The sequence below is a fragment of the Labrus bergylta genome, chromosome 19, assembly GCF_963930695.1.
Source record: "Labrus bergylta chromosome 19, fLabBer1.1, whole genome shotgun sequence".
Taxonomy (NCBI): Eukaryota; Metazoa; Chordata; class Actinopteri; order Labriformes; family Labridae; genus Labrus; species Labrus bergylta.
Window position 1 is genome coordinate 18,032,808 of NC_089213.1, and position 25,642 is coordinate 18,058,449.

Genomic DNA, 25,642 nt, shown 5'->3' on the forward strand with positions numbered 1-25,642 from the left:
TTTCCTTTTTTTAATTGTGTCTTTCTTTTGTTAGTGACAGATACAAGGCACTGTTCATCTTTTCCTTTTTGTTCATACTTTTGGGTTATAAAACGGTTATTGTGCAAAACGAATGCAAAAAAAAACAAAACTTTAATGATTTGTTAAACATAACAGAACACGTCCACAGTATTGTGAATCAGATTTCATCCAGCTCCTACTTTAAATCAATAAACTTGAGTGAATATTTTACCTTTCTATGCCCGGTGTTATGGGTTAAAGAGTGACCATGTTATCTGGTGACTGGCGTCTGTGGTTGTCATAGTTACAATAGACGTTGAAGGTTGAAAAGTTTAAAGTTTCCTAACAAATGCCTCTATGTTTTGAATTGTAAGGTCAAAAATACTATATATATATATATATATATATATATATATATATATATATATATATATATATATATATATATATATATTAGATATGGAAAAAAAATCATCATTAGGACATATTCCGTCTTCAACATCTGCTGTAACTATGACAACCACAGACGCTAGTTAACATTAGTCACTCTTTAAACTGTGAATGTAACACTGAACCTCGCTCAATAAAGTTTGTACCAATAAAAAAAACGATGTCACGTGACAAGTCAGTACACTTAGGACCTCTACGTCTTGTTGTCATCACTAACCCGTGAAATCTTCACCACTTAAAGTAAAAGAAGATGTCTTTAAGTTGTGATGAGCTGCAGGATGTGAAACAGAGACTGAGCAGTTGTATCGATGACTCGACAGTGAAGCTGCGCAGACTCAGTGAGGACATCTGGAGCTGTGCAGAGCTCGCATATCAGGAGCACAAGTCTCATGACAGGCTGGTGGAGTTCTTCACTCAGGAAACAGGCTGGAAGGTCGACGCTCACTTCAAGCTTCCCACCGCTTTTAGAGCCACATGGACACCTGCGGGCAGCAATCACGGTCACGTGGTCAACGTGGGCTTCCTGTGCGAGTACGACGCCCTGCCGGGGATCGGACACGCGTGTGGACACAACCTGATAGCTGAGGTCGGAGCTGCTGCGGCTGTGGGGTTCAAAGATGTGCTGGAGAACACCCAGGACCTCCCAGTACAGGTCAAGGTGAGGACTGGTTCAGAGGGGGAGACCAGGGACAGGTGTAACACTCAGTATCTGCTTTCTGACTTATAACCAGCAGGGGGTGACTTCTCTGGTTGACTGTTCAGAAGTCTGATTTATTCCCTCAGGAAACAGTCCCCTTTTGTGTTGCACAATTAATTGAATTTTTATCACGATTGTTCCTTCCCACAGTTAAAGAAACGTGATTGACAGTGGTTATTATCAACATTTAAAATACATGCTTCACCTGTCAAAAACTCAATGTGGTCAATCATGAAAATATTTTGACCAATTACTAACATTTAAAAGTTCCAGAGTCCACCAGCTCGTTTGAGTTGATGCGCAGTGAATCAAAGGATGCACTGGATGGATGCTTTGTTGGACAGGGAAGACGACGCATTTGCAAGTCACATCTGAAGGCACTGCTGCATCTTTGAATGTCTTTTCACTTTAAAAAAAAACTCTCTGACAGCTCAGCTGATGAGTCAAATGTAAAATCCGCCCTTATGACATCAATTTAGTTTTTGATCGGTAAAGATCTGTGGTAAAGTTGATGTAATAACTTTCAATCTGCAAGAGTGTCCTGACTTTATTTCAAAATAAAAGCAGGGTTGAATTCAGAACAACAGGTAAAGTACTCTCAGCCTAAGACAGTACAAACATTCAAAATAAAAGCCTAACAATTTTTATTTTTAGTACAAAATAATGAAATTTCAATCACACGATTAAATACGTGATAAATTATGATTAACTTTTTTAAATTAGCCATTAATCCGGTTTTAAAAATTCATAATTAGACATCACTAGTTGTAATATTTTGTAGATCGTGTACACAAAGACAAACACTTGCAAAGTTTTAGTTTTTGCAGGTTAATTACACTTTAGTAATACAAAATGTATTTCAAAATACTCAATGACACTTTAAAGAGTTCCATGAATACAAAGCAAAGTAAAGGAAACAAAGTCAGAATCAGTAAAAGGTAATTAATCCCCAGGGGGAAATAAATTCTGAATAGTTACAAACTCATGAATTAAGTGTTCAGTAGATGAAAAAACATCTCGACAAGTAAGCAAACAGATAGCCTCCTGGTCCGTTGTTTACTGATCTTCTATAAATAAAATATTTTAATCGTAATGATTATGTCCACAGGTGACAGTTCTGGGGACTCCAGCTGAGGAGGATGGTGGAGGGAAAATAGACCTGTTAAATGAGGGGGCTTTTGATAACATGGACGTAGTGTTCATGGCTCACCCCCTGCAGGATGACGCTCCCTATCTCCCCCTAGTGGCTGAACATGAGTAAGTTTTAAAGAAATAGTTCAATATTTTCTAGTGTTTATGTTTGTTTGGTGCTAATTTGTAAATGCAGGATATTTATGCATGGGATTTGTTTTTAATTCACAAACTTCTGCAACACATTGAAGTGAAACGTTGCCAATGTTTTTGTGCAATTTAGACAGTGTTCAGGAGTTTGCTTTCAACGTTTGATGCATTAATTCCTCCCTTACACATTTGCCTCATGTTTGTTTGGGTACTTGACCATGATGCCTTGCTCTTTAGTCTTTCTTTTGATGCTCTTACTGTGTCATGATTAAAACATGGGTTGTATGGATCTTTTCTGTCGTGTGTGTTTTTCCTCCAGCGTCATTATAAAGTATCACGGGAAGGCGTCTCACGCCTCGGCCTACCCCTGGGAGGGAGTGAATGCTCTGGACGCGGCAGTGCTGTGCTACAACAGTCTGTCTGTGCTCAGACAGCAGATGAAGCCGGACTGGAGAGTTCACGGTGAACACATGATGAGTCTGTGTCCTCAGGTGTGTTTCTCTGAGGAGTTCACTGAGCTCTGGTTTAACTGTGTCATTCAGGTATCATAAAGCACGGAGGAGAGAAACCCAACATCATCCCTGCCTTCACTCAGCTGGAGTACTATCTGAGGACTCCATCCCGGGCCGAGCTTCTTCTCCTGAAATCCAAAGCTGAGGGGTGTTTCAGAGCAGCTGCTGAGGCCACTGGATGTCGGGTATAAAACAATTCAAAACATGAAGGGAGATCTGCAGTTTGTGCAGACGTTTAACTCTTTTTGTCCTCCTCAGGTTGAAGTGGAGTATTCGAAAAATGCTTTTGACAACATATTGAGGAATAAAACTCTGGAGGATTTGTACGAGAACAATGGAAAGGCTTTGGGGATGGAGTTCACCACGGATGAAGAAGTCCTGAACAACGCTTCTGGTGAGACTCATTTAAAAAAAGAAAAAAAAAATGAGCCAATGCGCTTTAAGATTGTAGAGCCCCCTCCTTCCTTGTTCCTCATCCATGTCTTAACAAGCCACAGAAAGGAAAATAGAATCAGGGTGTCAGGGTAAAAACGTCTACATGTCTGAGGTTCATCTTAACCATTGTTCAACCGAGGTTCAAGATCACAGAGTCCAGCATGAGCTCAGATGCAGAGAGGGGCGTGGTCAGAAACAGCTCATTTACATATTTAAAGGTACAGACACAGAAACAGCCTGTTCTGAGCAGGGCTGACATGGAGGGGTTTATAGGCATGATCAAATACAGGATCAGAGTGGATTTAGAACAAGAAACTTCACACACATGTTTTGGGGAGCTCTGAGACTTATTTAAACTGGTTGAAGAGGAGGATAAACTGTGACCGTCTCTCCTGTCTTCAGGCTCCACAGACTTTGGAAACGTGACGTTTGTTGTTCCTGGGATCCATCCGTACTTCTACATCGGCTCTAAGGCTCTGAACCACACAGAGGAGTACACCGTGGCCTCTGGTGAGACAAGCTCATGATCCTGGTTCTGTTTAATTCTCCTTCTTTATAAATAATGAAAACAGCTTGAGTCTTTGTAATACTGTAACCCTCGCCCTGCTGGCTGCTTCTCTCATGAAGGTGTGAAGGTGTGTATGGTAAGTTTAGCCGTTGTATTTGTCTAATTACTAGTAAAATAAAATCTCATTGAGCTTAATATAATCCACATTCACCTAAAAATGGTCTCTTCTTCTAAGAGGCTGAAACTTTGGAAATATGAAGAATAAAATCATTTTTAAAACATACAGAAAGTGAACCCTGCAGGAGCTCCCGTCTCACAGTCCTGTTGTAGTCTCCTCACTCAGCTTAGCCTTTCCTGTTTCTTCTGTGTTTGTTTCAGGCGATGACAGAGCTCAGTTCTTCACCCTGCGGACGGCGAAGGCTCTGGCCATGACGGCTCTGGATGTGCTGCTGCGACCCGAGCTGCTGCAGAGGGTGAAGCAGGAGTTCACTGAGGCCAAAGAGAAGGAGGAGAGGACACTGAGAGGAGGGCACACGGAGCAGACATGAGGAGGATGAGGAGCTGCTCAATCGATAGGATGCAGGGAAAATCAAAGTTCTGATTGGTATGATTGTGAAAGCGGGCATGATTATTCATTACTGCTTTATGAACTGTTCATTTGTAATATGTACATCATGACTAATTAAATAGACCAAATACAAGTACACCACAACATGTGAACACTCACCCCAAAGTACTCGTTGTTTTCAGCAATGATTTCTTAAATATTTCTTCCATCTTCACGTCTCAGGGATCTCAGATTGAGTCTGTTACGAGCTTCACATGTCTTTGTGTTTTTTTAATGGATAAGTCTCTCATACTCCTCATATTCAGCAGTCGGTAAAAAAGTTCAAACTGAAACTGGTTTTTATTTAAGAATCAAATCCTGCCTCTCTGTTGAATCTAAATACAGACTGGTTGCTGGCTCTTTTATGTCTATTCTGGACTACACGGATTGTCACAGATTCATTTTTGGGCTTTTTGGACATTTATTGTAGAGACGGGAAAGTGGATAGTGTCGGAAATCACGATGGCCTTTTCTCCTGGTTAAATAAATATAAATGAATACATACTGTATGGAGGAAATGAAGTGTAGCTGGAAATCAGTTTACTTCAAACTGAAAATGCAGGGGAGATGACACCTAAAAACCCATTAGGTCCATTTCATTTGCCCTTGTAACCCAGTAATTATAATATTTTAGAGTGACAGTAACAGGCCTCTTCATGCAGTTTTACAAACATCCTCTGGGGGGCAGTATTGCATTAAAACTGTATTCCTGTGATTGAAAAAGTTCAAGAGAAGACAACAGCTTTAAAATGCACTAGAGGTGGCCTGTCATTAAACATTAAGACCACCTTGTTGATAACAAGCAGAGAACCCAATGGGAGAAAATAAAACTATCAATCCTCTGCAGGCCAGCTCAAAGAATAGATCTTTACCTTAACTTTCGTGTTTATTCAGCATATTATTATTAGAAAAAGAGAGAGAGAAAGAGAGACTGTCTTTCATCTTCTGATCACACAGATTTCACTCCAACATGTCAGATGATCCCAAGCTCCGCAACAGAATCTGATTTCCAAAAGTACGTCATGTTTTTTGCCTTCAACAAAAAAATAAATCTTGACACTGATTCTGAGTCATCACGTTTTAATATGTGGAGGTGAAGATGAGAAGAGTTACAACAGATGGAGAAGTGGAAAAGTAGAAACAGGTCCATGAATGAGATTAAAGTGAATATTCATGCATGTAATTAAACATTTTAGTTCAATCAGAAGATTTCATTTCACCATGAAACCTCGAAGATGTGACTCAAATGCATAAAACGTTACTGACAGCACCTGTTTGACTGCATGATGATCTTTTAATGAGTGTTTACAAAGATGTCTGTACTTTTGATTTGGCGATTGCCAATATAAATTAATATCCATTATTTGCTCATAATGCACGTGTAACCTCCAGCAGAGCATGAGCCATCCTTACTAAAAGGCAGAGAGGAAGTGAATGGGGGGCTTCCGCAGAGAGATGATAAATGAAAACAGATAATCCAGCTCACAGGAGCAGAGACGACCACGCAGCATGCAGGATGCTGGACAAACTGTCATCCTCAATCTTCCTGGGTCTGGAAAATCTCCAACCAGCACCAATGGCCAGATTAACCGGGGCCATGTAATGAGGATACATGATCATATCTGCTATTTGCAATCACATATTTTCCCTCATAAACACAATATACTTTCACCAAGAAGCGAAGAACCGTAGTCCACATAAAGACTTTTAAAACTTTATACAGAGTCCAAAAAAGATCACAAACTTTAATATCTGAGATGTGGATAAAACTCAAAGTCTGTAGGCTGCTCTATCATCACCCTCAGAAATAAAATCCAGATATTTCAGTCTTTTGAATATTGCTGAATGCAGATTGGTGGATGTTGACATCATCAGTTGAGTTTTCTTTGTTCCCGTTCGTCATGCAGGCACCGCTGTGCCCCCCGGGGGTCTGAAGAGGAGGCAGATGGCCAGCTGTTAAATCTCTGCCAGGCTCTGTAACGTGGATTACTGATTCAACTCTCTTGGCTCCGAGCCTCCTATCGCTCACCAAAATTACAAGTTCCTGCACGGGGGTATTAGCGCTCATAATTGGCAGAACTTTATCCCCTTAAATTCAAGTCTTGTACTGTGGCAGCTGGAGCCACTTTGTCCTGGCCCTGACCACCCACTAACATCATAACCTGCCCCACTGACTAAGTAGGACGTTTACTTTATGTGTCTTTCCGCTAAGATACTCTGCAGTGTTTCCTGTGCTAATTTGGTTTTGGGGACCAACACCCCGAGGAGACCACCACCCTTACAAAAGAAAGGCAGACAACATTTTATTTATGGAGTTGTTTTATTCCATCAGAGCATGAACGTCTTTTCCCCCTCCTGTTCATCCAATTGAGAAATACATTTCCTCAATGCCGGTGTTATGCTGATAAATGCTTCCCTGCTTAGAATTGCATGCGACTCCCAAGACAATTTAAAATATCCCAGACAGAATTTCTACACTGCCGAATTTTGCATCCACCCTTTGATTTCCTCTACAGACACTTGAGAGTCTAACACTGTTTCCAGGTCATTTTTACGCCGGCTGAGGAAAATGCGTCTTCTACCGAGTCGACAGACTAATAAGGACACTTTACAAAGGGTGACTATATGTCTCGATTTGACCGGGACCGTCCTGATTTCAAGCTCCACGTCTCGAGTCCCCACAAATGTCTATAAAACACTAATATGTCCCGGGATTAAACATTCCCTGTCCCAGTTTGAACCAACCACAACAATGCACCATGCTTGCAAAACTGTTCTGTCTCTATATATGTCAATCAATGTCGTTGCCAAGGCTGTTGCTGTTCTAACCAGTAGAAAAACATCACTAATGCACTGTGAGTCAAAGCTCAATACTGATGTGTCTGTTGAGTGTCAATTATCCTCGGGGTTGAGGCTGCTGCTCATTAAACACATCTAATCATATTCACAGGTCCGTAGGCTCGCTGTGAAACTAAAAAGGAAGTCAGCGTTTTCCAAAGAGGCAGTGAATATGCTTTTCGCAATGTCAACATTGGAAATGTGGACATACAAAGCCATATTAAAACAAGCGAATACAAACAGTGGGTACAGGCTTGAAGTAGCACTGTTGCGTCCTACTTCAGTGCGGCAAACGCTGGTTACAACCAGCTTGAACAAACTGCTCAGGAGGAAACCTTTACCTACCACCTTGAGTGACCATTGCAGGTCACCAATCTATGGGTTGATACAACACATATACCATATTGTCCCCCAGCAGGAAATCTATTGTCACAGCTTGTACAGTTGGTACATGGATACACATGTATTTATATGGGTAAGCATGTTAGTCAAGGATAGCAGCCAATACAACAGTCAATGTGGGAGTTTGATAAGTGCTTCAATAGCCAAGGGGACAAAACTCTTTTTGTAACATTCCCTATCCAGGTCAGAGTCCTATATCTCTGACCTGGTTGGACTGAGTGGATGAGAGGTGTCCTGGTGAGTGTGCCAGGACGTTGTGGGTTTGTGCGTTAAAATTAAAGTGTCCCAATTTGGAGGTTTGAAAATATGGTCAGCCTAACTTAACGTTTAAGTGTAAACTTCAGATACTTTGTCATCACGGATCTGCCCCCAGAAAAACAATATATACTGTTTTTAAATTTTCTGTGAGCTGCATGCAACCTGGGCATATCCCTGGTACGATTTCCAACTTGTGATTTGGTCAACAGCCTACATCCTGCAGGTAGATTTGCCCTGAGCCCGCCCCTTGTTGACGATGTTTTTAAGATACGGACTACGCACACTATTGTTAGACTACAAGCCAACAAAACTGTCACGTCACAGAGAGTGAATCAACTGTTTACAGCTCATCCTAATCCTTACAAACAGACAAAACTTCTAAAAGTTTCCTTGGACTCGTCAAGGAATCGGTCTGTCTCTGCATCTCTCGGTGCCAGAGAACACACAAACGCAAACGCACTATTCAATGCAAAGAAAACACTGACTCGCTTTTGTTAAAATAAATCACACACACACTGAAACACTTGCTAAAGCACTTTTCAGTTTTTGATTGTGCCGGGTGGGATCCCTTCATCCCCCCATTCGCAGTACAGTGATATCAAAGGAGAGGCGTCACTGGGGTATAAATATGGCGCCTTGAACAGGCAGCCTGAACAGGGCTTCACCCTCATTTATCATGAGGAACAAAATCGTGTTCAGACATTTTGAATTGTGTTAAAATTGTGTTCTAAACTATTCTGTCAGACATGAGTCATGCAGAAATAAACAGCTTTTCTCTGAAAGCAGCATCACCTCCGGCGTATTGTATCGTTAGGTATCTGATAAGTGTTATGGTATCATTTTTAGCTTTATAAAGTAACAAAGCAGAGGCAACATTAAAATCTTCTTATCCTAACTGTTTAAACGAGTGGTTCCCAACCTCGCTGGCTCGTGACCCCACTTTGACTTCACTAAACTCTGGTGACCCCAGACCTCCAAAAACACAAACAGTGTTTAGGTAAAAAAAAATGTGTTTTCAATCATGCAATAGCTGTTCTACTGTGTTGCAAGTAAACATTTGTTGAGACCACATTTAGGCTTTTAGGTGTGTAATATAGATGACAGAGGAAGGAAGGCTGGGAGGACATTTCTGCACAATGGATGACAGACAGAGCTAGTTTCTTGTTTTGACACTGGCCCACAGCAGCCCATGTTAAATGTATCCAATATACAATATATATATATATATATATATATATATATATATATATATATATATATATATATATATTTTTTTTTTGGATAAACAAATCAAAATTTTAAACGACCCCATTGGTATTCCACGTAAACCCACGAGGAGTTGTGACCCCAAGGTTGGGAAAGCCTGGTTTGAACGCACAGTTTATGAATTCTGTCGCCAGGGGGCTCCTAATCAAAACAACAAAACAAAAAGAAATATGACATTGAGACTGGCGGGGAATGATTTGTCCATCTCATATAGTTTATGGATAGTGTTTTCATTTTGTGTTCTTTTATGATTACTTGAAATGATTCAAATGCATAGTTATGATGAAGTAATGCAATTCAAATCCAATAACAAATTAGAATAAACCCTGAAATCCCTCTGAATGTGCCAGAACGCAATAACTGTTATCTATCAACAGATATGAATGACACGTGTTGTTATCAATAATCAACACGTCCTAGGTCACATGATCTCTCTGGATGCTGAGGTGACCTTTGCTTTGTTAGAATGGCCTTCCTTATTTAGTGTTGCAGAAAGTTTTGTCTCAGGGAGGGTTTTATTGAATTTATCAAGCTGATAACCCGATCTAAACAAGACTTATGTGGAAAGACTCAGTTAATTATCAGTAACTAACTACATTAAGAAATACCAGCCTGAAGCAAGTTAGTTTCTTGATAGAATCTGAAATTAAATTGAATGAGTCCATCTTCAAGTTTATTGGCCAGAATATAGAGAACTTGTCTGAGCTCCACTTTCTTCATCTACAAGGATACAACTATTAACCTGGATTTAGCTGACATAAGCAAAAATAAACCATTCAAGAAATTGAAGAAAACATTTATTTGAGTGGACAAACACTGCATGGAGAATATGATTTTTTGTTTGTCAATGATTATGTTACAATTTAAAACTGTTCCTGAAAGCTTAAAGCACGTCTTAAAGCTGCTTGTAAAGATTTGATTATGCATGTCAACTGGTTTACATTTGTACTCCATTTCATGGAAAAGTTTAATTTTAGACTTTAAAATAACACTCAACAGCTGTAATCAACATAGTAGTGAATGACATGTGAAGTGAGGAACCCTCATAATTTAACCCTTAAATTCATAAATCATAGGTCTTTAGTCAGTTATCTGGGTAAATCTTAAAGTGAAAGTGTTTGCCAGATAGTTATGACAAATGAAATCTCACCAACATTGTAAACACCCTCTCTGATGCATATAAAAGAAAGTGATCTTTCGATCATTTCTGAGGACAGCTAAACCTAACAATGCGCACAGTGAACATTGTGGCCTCTGCAATTATGGCATAGATCGAAAATGGAATGATTTACCTTGTTCTCGTTTGGCTCCCTCTGTTTGTGCATCTCGCATAAACTGTCCATAGCAACTGAGATGTAAAAATGGTCTGATTCAACCTGGTTATTGCTCACCTGTTACTCTGTTTTTTAATATGTAAGATCAAACACACGTATACACTTTCATTTGTGTACACGATACTTTTTTTTTTGCATTTTGTACAATAAATGTACAAACACCTTTTAAATCATATTTGCTCTAAATATGAAGACTATGTATATTAATTTCATGATTTTTGTAAAACAAAACATGTATGTCTGCTACAGCTGATAATCATCCATTCTGTATAATGTGTTTCTGTTTGTGTTGAATTTTGAATCACAAATAAACGGTTTCTTGCTTATGGACTGTCATGCCATTTGCAAGGATTATAAAATACCTACAGACTAAAGTTGTTGTATAGTAATGTGTCCTGCTGTCATCAGCAACTATCACAGCTGTGTTAGTCAAGTGTTTTCAAAGTGCATATCTTCAAAGACATCACACCAAAGATTATTGCTGTATGTGTAATATTTGTGCACCATACAGTCTCTCCTACAAAGCAACTAATTGCTTTGTGTAAATTCATTTTTGATTTAGTGTCCCTGCCATGTGTTGTCTTTGTGTGTATTTGTGTCTCTGTGGAGGGATGTAATGGTCTGAGCATTTGGAACAGGCTGCATCAATAGCCTATGTTTTCCTGTTGCTGCTTATAGTCATTTAGCTGTCCTCCTAACAAGTCTTTTACCCAGCAGGAGGATGAAGAGGGAAGTGACACAAATAGAACCCACAGACTCAGTGTGAAGCAGGTGCCGTGTAATTGTCATTTGGAAAGGGTGCTGTTGGGAGATTGTGCTGAGATGGATACAATAGACATTAAAGCTATGGTTAGCACTGATTTAAGATGCAGTTTTTGTTATTTTCATTATTTTTATATACATTCCGTCATTTGAGAGTTTGATGGTATAAAATCAAGGAGCAGGCTTTTAATAATGCTGACAGAACCCAAGCATCACCAGTCATTTGTATGTTTTCATATTTGTGTCACTCTTACTTAACCAACATAAAATAATTTGCATAGAAACAGCTCTTGAACTCACTTGAAATGGGGTATGGTTGTCTAATTAAAAAATTAAAATTAAAATTAAAAAACAGTCAAGAATGTAGCAAGAACGGGGATGACACTTGTTGCGACAACTTCTCCTGGGGGGATTTAGCTCCAAGGAAATTCTACAGCTACTTTTTGAAACACTAAAGTCAAACAGGTTCAAAAACACAGGGCAAGAAACGTTTCAAATGTCAAAGTAAGTCACATTTTATAAACACAATGAATACCCAAAAAATCCACACTAAACCCAGCCCAGGTTGAAAACTACAGACCGATTTCTCTTCTGCCCTTTCTGTCAAAAATACTTGAGCGCACAGTCTTTCAGCAAGTCTTTGAGTTCCTGTCCAGAAACGATCTGTTTGACCCAAATCAGTCAGGCTTTAAGCGGGGCCACTCTACTGAAACTGCACTACTGTCAGTAACAGAATCGCTACGAGCTGCCAGAGCTGCGGGTCAGTCCTCAGTTCTATTACTGCTAGACCTGTCTGCTGCCTTTGACACAGTCAACCATCAAATCCTCCTGTCCACGCTCTCTGAACTTGGCATCTCAGGATCTGCCCTCTGCTGGTTCGTGTCCTACCTCTCTGGGCAATCCTTTAGAGTGTCGTGGAAGGGAGAAGTGTCCAAAGCGCACAGCTTATCCACAGGGGTACCTCAAGGGTCAGTGCTTGGTCCCCTTCTCTTCTCCATATACACAAGCTCACTCGGTTCAATAATCCGCTCTCATGGCATCTCATACCATTGCTATGCTGACGATACCCAGCTCTTCCTGTCATTCCCGCCAGACGATGTTACAGTCTCTGCAAGAATCTCATCATGCCTTGCTGATATCTCTAAATGGATGAATGAACGGCACCTTCAATTCAATCTTTCAAAGACTGAGCTCATTGTCATCCCAACTAGTCCCTCTATGCAACCACAGATCAATATCCAGCTTGGAACAACCAAACTCATGCCCACAAAGTCTGCTGAGAACCTGGGTGTCATGATTGATGACCAGCTAACTTTTAAGGTTCAAGTAGCCTCGATTGCCCGGTCAATGCCTGTCAGCACCTGCGCGTCCAATCGGACTCAAAGCTGATCGTTTGCTCTTACTGACATTGTTCCCTTTTTCTAGATCCTTGCTTGTGTTGTACTTACTCTCTGGTGTACATCGCTTTGGACAAAAGCGTCTGCTAAGTGAATTGTAGAAGTGAGAATATTGTTTCAGTTTGTTTAGTTTCTTGTTTATAATTCAATTAACATATTTCTGCAGCCCGCTGTGATCAAAATAGAAAAATTAGTTTTCACCACCAGGCATTATTTGATAGGTTTAACTGAAATGTGTGTAAAACTACATCCTGATGTGTCGGTTATTTTTCCAGATCTGATCAGAAAATGCTCATAGATCCAATAATTCTGTTTCAGTTAGGCTCCAGCCAGTGGTGGTTAATGTTTTACAAGTAACACATATGAGTCCCTGAAATATACAATACTCTCATCATGTTTTAATCAAGTTCAATTTTAGGTCAGAAATCTATTTTTTACTTCACTAAGTTTTTCCACTCTGGGACATATATACTGTATCAACAAGTAAAGATATAATTTGTGTATTTCAATATAAACTGTGAGTGTGTTTTATAGTAAATAATAGTTGTTTATTTGTTATGTAACTAACAACTTGTTGTTTCAGAATGTCAGTATTAGCTGGTTCAGGGAGCAGCCATGTTGGAATCAGGGAATGTAAGAGAATGGAATTCTGCATCTGGACTGTGACATCATAAGAGTGACATCATAATGGAGACGTTCTACAGAGTTTTCTTAGTTCCTGAGATTTCATATTAAATTCATTGCACCTCAAGACTTCAGCCAGAGAGCCACAGTTAGAGTGAGAGCGACAAACCCAGAGAAAAATCTGAATAATAGCAAACTGTTGAAGAATTGAAGTTGAGATATTGAACTGAGCCATCAGTAAACGTGTCAAGTAAGTACAGAAACACAGGTCACCTGAGAGAGAGGCGGACCGAGGAGCAGAGATACTTGATCTGAGTGTATTAAGTTTGAAATGTACATTACTTGAGAGAAATATTTACCAGCAATAATTTAAATTAAAACTTCTTAGATTACAAATATAGAGCTTTTTTTGTACTGTTGAGTTTGCTCTAAATACTTTTGTTTTAGACTCAGAGAAATAACTTTCTCTGGATGACTGTTGTTGGCATTTTCACTTTTGTGTGTGTGTTTAAAAGATCAAATGATTCATACATTGTAATGTAAAGACATCAGTTTGGTTTCAGAGAAATATAATAAGCGTTTGCTTTTATTATTTCAGCACATTATTGATAAAAAAATGTACATTTGTGGCAAGACTTTGAAGATGCTTTAAGTCTGAATATTTCTTGGTTTCCTTTAACAAGGTAGTTAGTTCCACCCGTGTAATTGTTATATGTTAATGTATATTACTGTTTTATTCTAATCTTGTTTTTGCATAAATAAAGAATACAACTTGAAAACAAGGGTCAGTTACTTAGGCTATATTTTCTTTTTAAAATAAATCAAAAGTCAAAATGTGATGCTTGTGATAAATAGTTTCTTATATTCAGACATATAGACTCAAAATAAACTTGTAAATGGACCATTTAATGCCAGCTAATAATTTATATATATTCTTGAGTCATGATAGTCACAGTAGAGCATGGACATATCTAAACCTATCATATATTTTGTATTCAAATCTGCAATCTGCTATTCATTTATAGAACTAAAAAATATATATATTTTAAATGTCTTCAATTTAAGTGTCTCTAAAGCAGCTTTCTTGTACTGTGTGTGACAGGAGTCCTGAAGCTACCAGGCAGAGCCAGGCCGTGTCTGTCTTCTGCAAAGTTCAGAGACCAGAACCGAACACAGACGAAAACATCTCTGCTTTCAAAATGAATGACTTTAGAGATGCGTTCAGTGGGATGAAGTGGGCAGATGTAGTTTCCTACCTTGATGAGACCATCGCTGGTCTGTTGGCTGACCCAGCCCACCCTCCACCTCCACCTCCTGATGTCCCTGCTGGGTTTGAGCCCAATGCTCACCCACAGGAAGAAAAGAGTCAGGATATAGAGAGTGAAGAGCACCTGCTCTTTGAAACAGGTTTAGATCTGTCTGACATGCTGAGCCCCACGGGTAGTCCCTGGTTGCAGTTTGGAAGTCTGTATATGGAAGACACCCAGCAGCTTGAAGACCTGCATGGTCAGGAAGGTGATCACATCCAGGAGCAGGTAAGAAACTCCAAAGTGGTTAATGAAAGGTCATTGTAAAGTGATCAACACATTTCTTTATACAGATGTTTGTCAGGAGAAGATTGAGACCAGTTCTCCTCAAATGTATTGCTCCAAGTGGTGCTTCGAAAGTCGCAGCTGAAACTTTATGATTGATCCCTGAAAGATATTCCAGAAACAATCACTGTAAAAAACAAGTCTTGTTGGAAGTATAGCCACATAAACTGTTTTTTGCTTTAAAACAAAACAACAACCCCAAAACATTTAGTTTGAACATTAAAGTTTAGCAGTTAAATATTCGCACTGCTCTGCTTCTTTCTCTTTGTTTGACAGCACACTATATGCATGTTCTTCTGATGGTAAACCTTCACTCTCTCTCCACAGTACCTGCCCTGTGAGATGCCTGTTGAGGATGATCCTCCTGCTGCAGAGGCAGCCCCTATCAGTTATCCTGATGCTGCTCCACAAGAAGTAAGACCCCCCAGTTAGCATGTCACATTTTCATCTTCTTTCATCATCAGTGGAAATAAAGACATCTGATGGACACCAGTGAAGCTCACCTAACCTCTATTTCTGTGCTTGTGTTTGCAGTGTAATGTGGAACCATTGACACCGTCAGACGGCCTTGAGCCAAACACCAAGCGTATCCGAGTGATGTAAGTAACACAGACACATAAGAAGGCCCACTGAGTTTCTTGTTATTTTGTTTTCTCTTACAAACTTTTCCTGTTATTTAACGTTTTGTATCTGCCCTCCTTTTCTCTGTGTAGTTCTCCGGATCTCTTGAGTGAGTTTCGAGCATCAAACGTGAGGCCGACTCCTCCTGTCTCTGCTGCTCTTCCTTTCAGCCCCTGCAACTCAAGGTATGTTTGGGTCAAAGTACATTTTTTTGACGACTGGCTTAATATATACATGTTTTAATATCACATTAATTTAAATGTCTATCATAATACTTCATGAATAATTGTGCAATTTAAGTGTATATAATAAAGAAGCACAAAGGATGAGGTCAAATTGTGCTCATGTCGTCATATTGTTTGAAAAAAGAGTGACATGAGGAGTAACATCAGCTCTCACTGGTGTTTTTATTGAATGATAGAAAAAGACGTTTCAAGCATATCCGAGTGATGTTAGTAACACAGACACATACTGAATGTAAGAACACAAAGGCCCACAGAGTTTTTTGTTTTCTCTTACAAACTTTTCCTGTTATTTAACGTTTTGTATCTGCCCTCCTTTTCTCTGTGTAGTTCTGCAGATCTGTTGAGTGAGTTTCGAGCATCAATCTCGAGGCCGACTCCTCCTGTCTCTGCTGCTCTTCCTTTCAGCTTCTGCTACTCAAGGTATGTTTGGGTCAAAGTACATTTTTTCTACATTTTGACGACTGGCCTAATATATAATTTTTTTAATATCACATTAATTTGTCTCTCAGGTGTTGCTTACTTTGAAGTGTCTGTAGAATATTTAGAAATAAAGCAGCACAGAAGATGAGGTCAAAATGTGCTCATATCGTCATTTGTGCCTCACTGGTGTTTTTATTGAATGATAGAAAAAGACAGCGGGAAAGCACTGAAGACGCAAACAGGACTTATGTGAAGAAGCCTCCGAACGCCTTCATGTTGTACATGAAAGAGCAGAGACCAAATGTCCCCGCTGAAATCCTGGAAAGAGGAAGTGCAGAAGTGAACGTGTTCCTCGGGCAGACTGTAAGTGTATTTTTGCAAAGTTAACATCCTCACAGTAAATAAATGAACTGTGGGAGTTTGTTCATTAGAACTACACTCAGTGTGTTTGTGTGCTCACCAACAATGTGCTTTCCACAGTGGAGGTCTCTGTCCAAGGACGAGCAGGCCAGATATTACCTACAGGCTGATATGGAGAGCTGCCTTCACTCTCAGATGCACCCTGAGTGGACCACAAGAGACAATTATGTAAGTCCACGCTTCTCACACACAGCAACACAACTGCCTCATGTTTACAACAAAACAACAATAGAAGCATGATAACAGATGGAAAATGGTTTTAACATTGTTGTTGTTGTTGTTTTTGTTTAGGGCAAAAAGATGAAGAGAATGAGGAGGAGGAGAGCTCAAAATGTGGCTCCAAAAGAAGGTACAAAAAGACCTTTTTAATCACAATATATTATCAGTATAACATATTAGGTAACATATTGTTTAACATACATTTAAGAAGCAGCATGATGAATTTAAAGTTAAAATGATATATTATCAGTAGAACATATTAGGTAACATATTGTTTAACATACATTTAAGAAGCAGCATGATGTATTTAAAGTTCAGAAAGACTTAACAGTGATTTTGTTTTATTTATCTAGTGATGGAGGTGGTGCAGTCTTCCTCGTCACAGTCCCCAGTGATGGATGCTCCTCCCATGCTGATGGAGGTCACGGATCCTTCCACCTCTCAAACAGGGGTTCTAGGAATGAAGCCTTTGCAGAACGTGCTTGTGCTGCAGACAGATGTGACGGGGCAGACGGTGCTGGTGCAGCTTCCAGACATCCAGACCCCGCTCAGTGTTTCTGTTTGCCGTGGTTGTTGTCTGCCGCAGGTGTTCATGGCCTCCGCTGGGACTCTGATAGCTTGAGCCGCTTTAATTCTCCTCATTTCTTTAAAAAAAAGGGCTGTTATTCATGCTCTTATGTTCTTTCTTTGTTTGAGTTTTTGTCTGTCTGTTGTGTGAAAGTTATCAAACCTTCATAAAAATGAATAAAATGATAACTTCATATAGTTCTGGTTTGCTCAACTTTGTTCTGTCCAACTTGATTTCAACCTCGTTCTTTGACTATCAGCAAGGACCAAAGCTGATTTTACTTAACAACACTTCTTTCTTCACCAAAGCATTTTTTTAAACAAGTTACTATATATATAAACTACGATGTTTCCAGAAGATCAATTTGACTGAAACATGTTGGCTGTCCAACACAAAGAAAAAGAGGGTAGTTATATGCACATGACATAGGTGCAGGGCAAAAACAACAGACTGAGGAAGAAGATATGCATGCACACTTGCTCAAATGCCACAAACTTTTTATTCCATCAAAATCACAACATTTGACTAGAGGTCTTCTTCGTGTGATAAAGTTATCACCTTCCTCTTCTTCCTCTGTCCAACACAAAACATTAACAGTGATTTCATAAACTAGAGTTTTTTTCATTTGGCACTGCAGTTCAAGATGGAACAAGTTTGATTTCCTTGGCTATCTTTACATCATTTTAAGATGAAGAGAGAGAGAGCTGAAGTGTGGGCTCAAGAGGAATGAAAAGTGCAAACAGGGAGATTCAATCGATCAATGAGCTCTACCAGAAGAAACAGACGAGGGCTGCAGTTAATTAACCAACTGAAAGATGTTTCACATGTCTTTCTAAATGTGAGCATGTGCTGCTTTCCTGTCATTCGTGATATTAAACAAAGAGTCCTTGGTTTGAGGAATGTTTTTTTTTTGGATAAACAAAGCAGTTTGAAGACTTACCTTCAGGCTGTGGGAAGTTGTTGGAGAGATTTTCAATGATCAGATCGACTGAATATGAAAACAATCATTGGTTCAGCATCCCTTCCTGTGAAATGTGCTCTCTGATTCACTATTAAAAAAATGAAATTTAAGTTTCTTGCCACATGTGAGAATCGGTAAAATAATTTTGGGGTGTTTTAATTATATCTCATATCAATGAGTCATTTCTGATCTCTGAACGAGAGTCCTGCTCACTTTCTGTGTGAAGACAGTTCATTCATCAAGGATTAATGATGATTGATGGGGACAAATAGCAGGTCTACACTCCCTCCCGCCCACTACGCTCTGCCAATGAAAGGCGTCTGATCCAACCTTCACAACAGGGTCCTAAGTCTCTGACTAGACTCTTCTCCTCTGTCGCCCCCCGGTGGTGGAATGAACTTCCAAACTCCATTGGATGTGCAGAGTCCCTCTGCACCTTTAAGTAAAAGCTAAAGACCCAGCTGTTTCATGAATACCTACTAACTTAATGATGATGGTCTCCATATCATTGACTATGATGATGGTTGTGACAATTGTTTTTGTTTGATAACGATGACTTATAAGATGGTTTCCATACTGATTAGAGCTCTCAAGAACTGCTGTCAATGTTGTGCTTTACCTCTGGTCACTTTCTGTCAGCACCTGTGTGTCCAATCAGACTCAAAGCTGATCGTTTGCTCTTACTGACATTGTTCCCTTTTTTCTAGATGCTTGCTTGTGTTGTTCTTACTCTCTGATGTACGTCGCTTTGGATAAAAGAGTCTGCTAAGTGAATTGTAGAATTTAATAGTAACTGCAAAATATTCAAATGTATTTATGAGGTTAGTAGTAATGGACAATCAGTTGTCATCAGACTACAGCTCGGTTGTATTTGTATGAGCACTGATTTACGTATGGAAAAAGGTCAACTGAAGACCCGTCAGACCACATGTATGATCCTTCTTCCTGGCTGTCTCTCAGTCTGAACTCTTCATCAGCCAAGGACAACCGCACAATGTCTAAGCAAAAGTCTGACAAAAACAATTAAATCACTCAGGAAGGTCACAGAAAATCCCAATTTTATTCATTTATTATTTATTTTATTTTTTTCTGCTGTCTATGCAATACCATGGTACCTGTTACAATGTGCCTTGCAGCATGTTGGTGTCATAGTCTCTGTCTTTGAAGAACTTGATCTGCACTGTGGGATGATATTGAAAAAAGCTTACAGAGATAGTTGAAAATCATTTTTTTTATATCACTGAGACAACTACAGTGTCTGAAGATGAGCCAAAGAGACCACTAGTTCATCCAGAAAGGCCATAGAGAGCCTTGAATGTGAAAGAACAAAATAACTAATTGTTGAATTAAACAGATGAATAGAACAAACTTTTTAAATTGCTCATAACAAATTTCCCAAGTAGCACAAACAAAAGCCAATCGTTTTAGGCGTACAGTCTTTCCATTTAATTTCTGTTCTACCGTACTGATGTGAACGGTGTTCCTTCTCTCCAGCATTGTTTGGCTCTCCTTCAAGCCAAAAGTAAAAGTTTACTGCAAGGCTACTTAAAGTCTGTGTCCTCTTATGGGCCTCAGAGAGTATGATATCAGACACTGCTAGTCTGATAACATTGGTCTAATGGACTTGACATACTCATGCACTTGTTTACAATAACAGTGACAGAGCACAAGACAAAAAACACAAGCCGACACAGATGTCACATAAAACCTATAATTTATTTGTTTCAGTCAAATTCGACATAGTAAAACACAGCTTTAGAAAAGACATGTGGCTTCAGCTGTCTGAGGGTCGAGGGGACACGAGGGGACACGTATTGCTTTGTGGTTGACTATTTTCTTCATTTACAACCCATAAATTATAACAACATACCAAACGTGGGCATATATTTACACATCAACAATATTACAATAGTACAAAGCCTTCAATGTGTCCTCTCTTGCATTGTGAACTTTGTTAGTTTTTTTGTTTTGTTTTTAACATGCAAAAAGGTTTTAAACAACATTATTTTAATTTAAAAAAAAAACAACAACCTAATTTTACAGTCATGACAACAGCAGATAAAACTTCGAACACATCTCCCTGTCAGTTCCTGTCCATCACAGAAGTCAGCATCAGAGGAACAAACGTGAGCATCATCACACTGACCTGCTCTTCTGCTGCCCTCTACCGGCCACAAAACAGAACAAGCAGTTCTACATTCCAGTTTCGAAGCTTTTAAACCCATTCATCTTTTCTGCTAAAGAAAGCTCTTTGACATTGTTGAACCTCTGAACATGGCACATGTAGTTTTGTCACCTCAAAAATACATAAATAAACAATATACTACAATAAATTATGAGAATAGCACAGTTAATCTGATTTGAACGTGTGTTTATCATGTACAGGATAGTTAAAAAAAAAAGACTACCAAAGGCCTTTTTCTTTATCGTTGACTTTGAAAAAAAAAAACCCATAGCCCTGATTTTACCGCTCCAGCAGTCAAAGAATGACTGACGAGGGTTCTTAATCAATGATATCTTTCCTATTATAAAGGGTTCATGTGATATATTTGGATTTAAATAACTCATGGTAGGAAACAATCTCAAGAATAGTTTGTAGTCTTAAATCCAGGGCAATAAAAATATTTCACATCCAAAATAAAGTTGAATATTCAACTTGCTCAAATAGCATTTCAGCTTCAGCTTATCGATGTGGATGACTGTGACCTCAAATCTGGCTCCATATTCAGTGTCAGAGAATCTACAGGAAGGGTTTGTGAAAACAACAGGACCTCATCGGTCTTGAAAGAGTTATTCAAGTTAGTGATTCAAAAATTTAACAAATCAGTCAGTCACATCGGGGTAATTGATTTTTTTTCTTTTTCTGAAAATAACTAAAAACAATGTGTCTCTGAAATGTATTGGACATTTCAGTCCTCCATTTGATTCGTACTGATCTGCAGGAGAGAGCAGCTCGGTGCTCTGATTGGCTTAAGAGTTGAAATGAGGATAAACTAACGTGGCAACAACATTTCTTCAATATTGCACTTAACCCTTCATGTTTTATAACTGCAAACACAATGCAAGGCTTGCATCACAACTTAACACATAAGAATCTCACTGGAGTTTACCCAGCAGAAATGTACTGCTGATACAAGGAGACGACAAACTAACACGATTTGAAGACTGCTCATGGTTCTAAAGGGAGGGTTTCATATCTTAATTTGTAATAATCTTCATCACTACTACTGAATATGATTCTACTCAACACTTTCATGTGACTCCATACTGACAGACTCATAACAAAGCAGGTTGGTCTCAGTGATTTGAATAACAAACAGGTGTTTTTTACATTTCACAGCCATGGCTATGAAAGAATTGTCGTCAGAATTTGTTGACCTATTTTGTTCAGAAACAGATACATTTTCCAGTCAATATGTAGTTAGAGGGCAAGAATATTGGGAATCATTGTTATGAGTGAGAAGGATTAATAATGGGTAATAGCAAAGCTGTGAAAATCCTCCCAGAGTCCTACAAAGAAAGTATTTGTCCTTGTGCTTCCATAGTGTGTGTGTTCATTGTGTCCAATAAAGCTACAGTATGTCTAAACAAAGTTTCAGATGTGTTGCTTTGACTAATCTCTTCATGTAATAAAATGTAAGGATTCATATAGGAAAAGAAAAAGAGCTCTATGATGAGGATGTGTTTTCATATCAACCAAAATACAATCACACATCCTGCAATCAGTCATCATAATGTCAGAAAGCTTCTCTGAGAGGAGGCAGATCTGAATCTTCTCCTGTTCAAGGAAATCAGTGTCTGATATTTTAAAAAAAGACACTAATCTTTAAACAAAGAGCCAGGACTCAATGTGACATTTGGCACTGAAAAAATGTATAGGTCCATATTATATACAATGTTGAATAATGATTATCTATTCCCACAAAAACCTCGGAGAGAGGAGCGCACGAGGAGAGTTTAAATAAAAGTCAACCAGGACTTTAAAATACAAAGAACCAAGTGCTGTTCACTATTTACCAACAGTGTTTGAACTTTTGCACACTCAAGAGAACTATACTGGCAATATAATTCCTGAATTCGAAAGATACAATACACTGTAGAGCTGCACTTTTAAGACGGAGCCTCAGTGAGAAAAAAAAAAGGTCAAAATAAAAAAAGTGTAGGTATGTTAAAGTGTTGTACTGCTTCAGAACAGGCTGCTGCTTGTGTTACATAATACAGTACTACACAAGAACCCACAGCAGAAACTTCACAGCAAACACCAACAAACTGTAAGCATGTACACATATACATGCACTAAAAGGCCGATTTATGATATGCTGATAGAATCATACAAGACCATGTGTGGGGCAGGATTTGGATATCAGGGCCCAGTTGTTCAAAAGTCATCTGATTAGATTAAAGCTACCACATTATATTAAACATTGACGAGGGGTTGCTGAAAGAAAAAACAATTCTGAAAATGAATATGATCAGTTAATCCAATCTTGATTTATATCTGGATAAAAACCTCATGTAGGTGTTGTTAAAGACTTTGCAGTGCAGGATTGGAAAAACTCTGACCTCAAAATGTGGATTGTCCTGATCCAAGAGGAGTGGATTCAGGCTGAATTACACTGACATGGAATTAGAGGAAAAACATTTTTAATTAACTTTTAAAATCATTTTGGAATTGATTAGCAAAATGTCAAATGTGACATAGTAAAACTATTAGACATTAGGGTTGTGACAAAATAAAGGATTTTCGCCCCATAAACATTTCACCAAACAGCTGTTGATATCGAACATGAAATGTTTAATTGAAAGCAACAGTCAGGATCTTTCAGGATGTTTAGATCACTGGTAATCCAGATTTTGTATTCCTTTAAAGTCTGTATCTGGATTAGTATAATACTAAATGTTTTGTCCTTTTAAAGAAAGTGGCCAAAATGAGCTGGATTACCTGATCCTGGATATCAAAAAAGCAGATCCTCCGAATCAGGAGAATTCTTAGCCAGGATAAAGATTTTCAACAAATGGGCCCTGGTTACAAGGTCACCCTCTGTTTGTAGCTGAAGTGATGAAGATGCTGTTAAACTCTTGTCAGGAGACTTTGACAGAAATAAAGAAACATTACACCTGCTTTAACGGCTCATAAATAACAAAAAGCTCATCACAGGAACATAAACAAGGGAATATTCAGCCCAATAGATACTGTACAAACTAGTTACAACTTCCTCTGTCTCAGTTTGGCAGACCTCCATCTTGCTGCACAGAATCTCTTCTTGGGTTTCGAAGGCCTTTACAAATACTTTTTGTCCATGTTTGGTGTCCACACGACATCAGCAAATAGGCAGCTCTGTGTCTCCATGGGTTTTTGTCACAATAAATGTCACCTTCTTATTGTGGCACCACTGCTGGTAGTGATATTTTGTTGCTTTGTACACTTGAGTGTGTCACATTTTGCTTCACAAAGCGTCCCCCACGTCACACGTACAAGGTGCTAGCATTTGTCTAGTGTCTTTGTGCACGTAAGTGTATGTGTGTGTGCGTGTGCCCTTAAGCGCGTGGCTCCAGTTTGTGTGACAGCTCGAAAAGCGTCTGCTGATTGTCGATGATGTGCAGGTAGTGAACGCTCGCCCTCACCTCTACACTGTCGTTCCCAATAACCTCGTTACCTAAGAGAAGGACACACACAAACAAAAAGTGCACATCAGTCACACAGAAGAGTTTCCAAGAACAGTCACACACAAACATAGACTCATACAAAGAGTGTAAAGGTTTGTCTGGAAATGGTTGCTTGGTAACTGCTTTATACAGCTGCAGTATACCAACTCAGCAGCAGATGGCGGTAGAGTCTTTACAATGAATTGATCTAAACATCAACACTATAATCCAACACACTGTCACACGACAAGAGCCCATGAAGCTGAGCAGACATTCCATTTTGTTTTGTTAGGGATCGTTGTAACTCGGGTATTAAGTCAGAGGTTTAAAAAAAAAAGAAGAAAACTCACCCGGCTGGTCACTCTGGCAGTGGCGAATCATTCTCACTGTGTCTGCGATCATATGCTGTAAAGGTTCAATAGAAGACATGTTGCATCAGTGCAATAGGAAACAGGAGTATTATTGTGCTGCTTTATAGCACTCAGGAAAAACATAAATCATCAAAACAAAGCTTGTTCGAGGTGAAATTCCACACAGTGTCAGTCATTCTCTTGATCTGTTACGAACAACACTCTGGGGCCTTCATCAATCTTCTAGCCCAAATATATAAATATATATATATATATAAATATATAGGTGTGTGTGTGTGTGTGTGTGTGTGTGTGTTTGGCATAACAGACTGTATCCAGATTGATTGTGGTGATTCTGAACAGGAAAATCAACATGAATTAGATTTTTGCAGATCTAATCCAAATCACTCTTGAATCTGGCACAACAATGACAAATCTCTGAAAACAGATTCTATATATGAACACAGAATCTGCGGGCAGGTGACATGATTTTTGGTGTCAGGAAAACTTTGGTTTTGTAGTCAGAGCAGTGTCATCCACTGGCATTTCATCAGGCTTTGTCTGTGTGCAGGAAAAATCATCTGTGTGGAGGCCAAATGAAGCGGACCCATCAGCCATGATGAAATCCTGGATCCCATCAGCGCTCACCTGCATCCCGTCTTGATGTGAATGTATTTACTTCATTATGGTTAAAATAATAATTGCTCTTTATATGTGGCCTTTGCTGAGTGACATTAAAAAAACAATGAAATAACTGACTTAACTCACCAGTTTCTCAAAGTTGACCAGGTTGTCATGGAAGGTCTTATTTCCCTCATGGATAAAGGTGATATCTTAGAACAGGAACAAATGTTGAATGAGTTTTTTCAATAAAAACAACCAGCTGTGTGTTAGTTTGAAAAGGGTTAGAGATGGTACCTTTCAAAAGAAGCGGCATGAAAGGGATCTTGGGAGGTTTCATCCTCTTGAATGCTTCTCTGTAGGCTTTGTGGTTCAGAGAAGGATCCTGAATAAAAACAGAGAAAGAAAGAACAGAGAGGTTGAAAAGAATAGATTGTAAAAAGGAATGCTTTAGATTTATTCATAACATTTGATAATCAAAGAATAAAAATTAATCTCTTGTATCTGTTTGTGAAATCTCACCGTGATGAGCTCGAGCTCAGAGAAAAGCTTCTTGAACTTCCCTGGACATTTCTACAAAAGAAAGTGTTTGGTCAGATGGTATTTAT

General features: G+C 39.0%; 2 protein-coding genes across 3 annotated transcripts in view; one reads left to right on the forward strand and one right to left on the reverse strand.

The window, feature by feature from the left end:
* Nucleotides 1-603: 603 nt before the first annotated feature.
* LOC109982405 (peptidase M20 domain-containing protein 2) lies at nucleotides 604-10,949 on the forward strand. Of its 2 annotated transcripts, XR_002277918.3 has the most exons (8): nucleotides 604-1,108; nucleotides 2,256-2,404; nucleotides 2,748-2,890; nucleotides 2,971-3,125; nucleotides 3,199-3,334; nucleotides 3,778-3,885; nucleotides 4,262-4,487; nucleotides 6,398-10,949. XR_002277918.3 is itself a non-coding variant. In XM_020631592.3 (7 exons), the coding sequence occupies exons 1-7, from the start codon at nucleotides 701-703 to the stop codon at nucleotides 4,429-4,431; spliced, it is 1,269 nt and encodes a 422-aa protein (XP_020487248.1). In that variant the 5' UTR covers nucleotides 604-700; the 3' UTR covers nucleotides 4,432-5,760. The 2 variants fall into 2 exon arrangements, 1 of the variants encoding a protein (XP_020487248.1); XM_020631592.3 differs by lacking the exon at nucleotides 6,398-10,949 and having other exon boundaries at nucleotides 4,262-5,760.
* A 9,165-nt stretch (nucleotides 10,950-20,114) lies between these two features.
* Nucleotides 20,115-25,642, reverse strand: part of rapgef5a (Rap guanine nucleotide exchange factor (GEF) 5a) — a 49,468-nt gene continuing 43,940 nt past the window's right edge. The window contains exons 22-26 of the mRNA XM_020631634.3: nucleotides 25,557-25,607; nucleotides 25,332-25,419; nucleotides 25,182-25,246; nucleotides 24,414-24,468; nucleotides 20,115-24,074 (exon numbers count right to left, since the gene is read on the reverse strand). Of these exons, the coding sequence (XP_020487290.1) occupies nucleotides 23,956-24,074; nucleotides 24,414-24,468; nucleotides 25,182-25,246; nucleotides 25,332-25,419; nucleotides 25,557-25,607 (378 nt within the window). The 3' untranslated portion in view covers nucleotides 20,115-23,955. The remainder of the gene's footprint in view (nucleotides 24,075-24,413; nucleotides 24,469-25,181; nucleotides 25,247-25,331; nucleotides 25,420-25,556; nucleotides 25,608-25,642) is intronic.

Bases quoted from the DNA above. Each gene is read 5' to 3' on its own strand.
- LOC109982405 (XM_020631592.3), top strand. From the start codon at position 701: ATGTCTTTAAGTTGTGATGAGCTGCAGGATGTGAAACAGAGACTGAGC. The intron at 3,126-3,198 runs GTATAAAACAAT...TGTCCTCCTCAG, and splicing joins CTGAGGCCACTGGATGTCGG to GTTGAAGTGGAGTATTCGAA. The intron at 3,886-4,261 runs GTGAGACAAGCT...TGTTTGTTTCAG, and splicing joins GGAGTACACCGTGGCCTCTG to GCGATGACAGAGCTCAGTTC.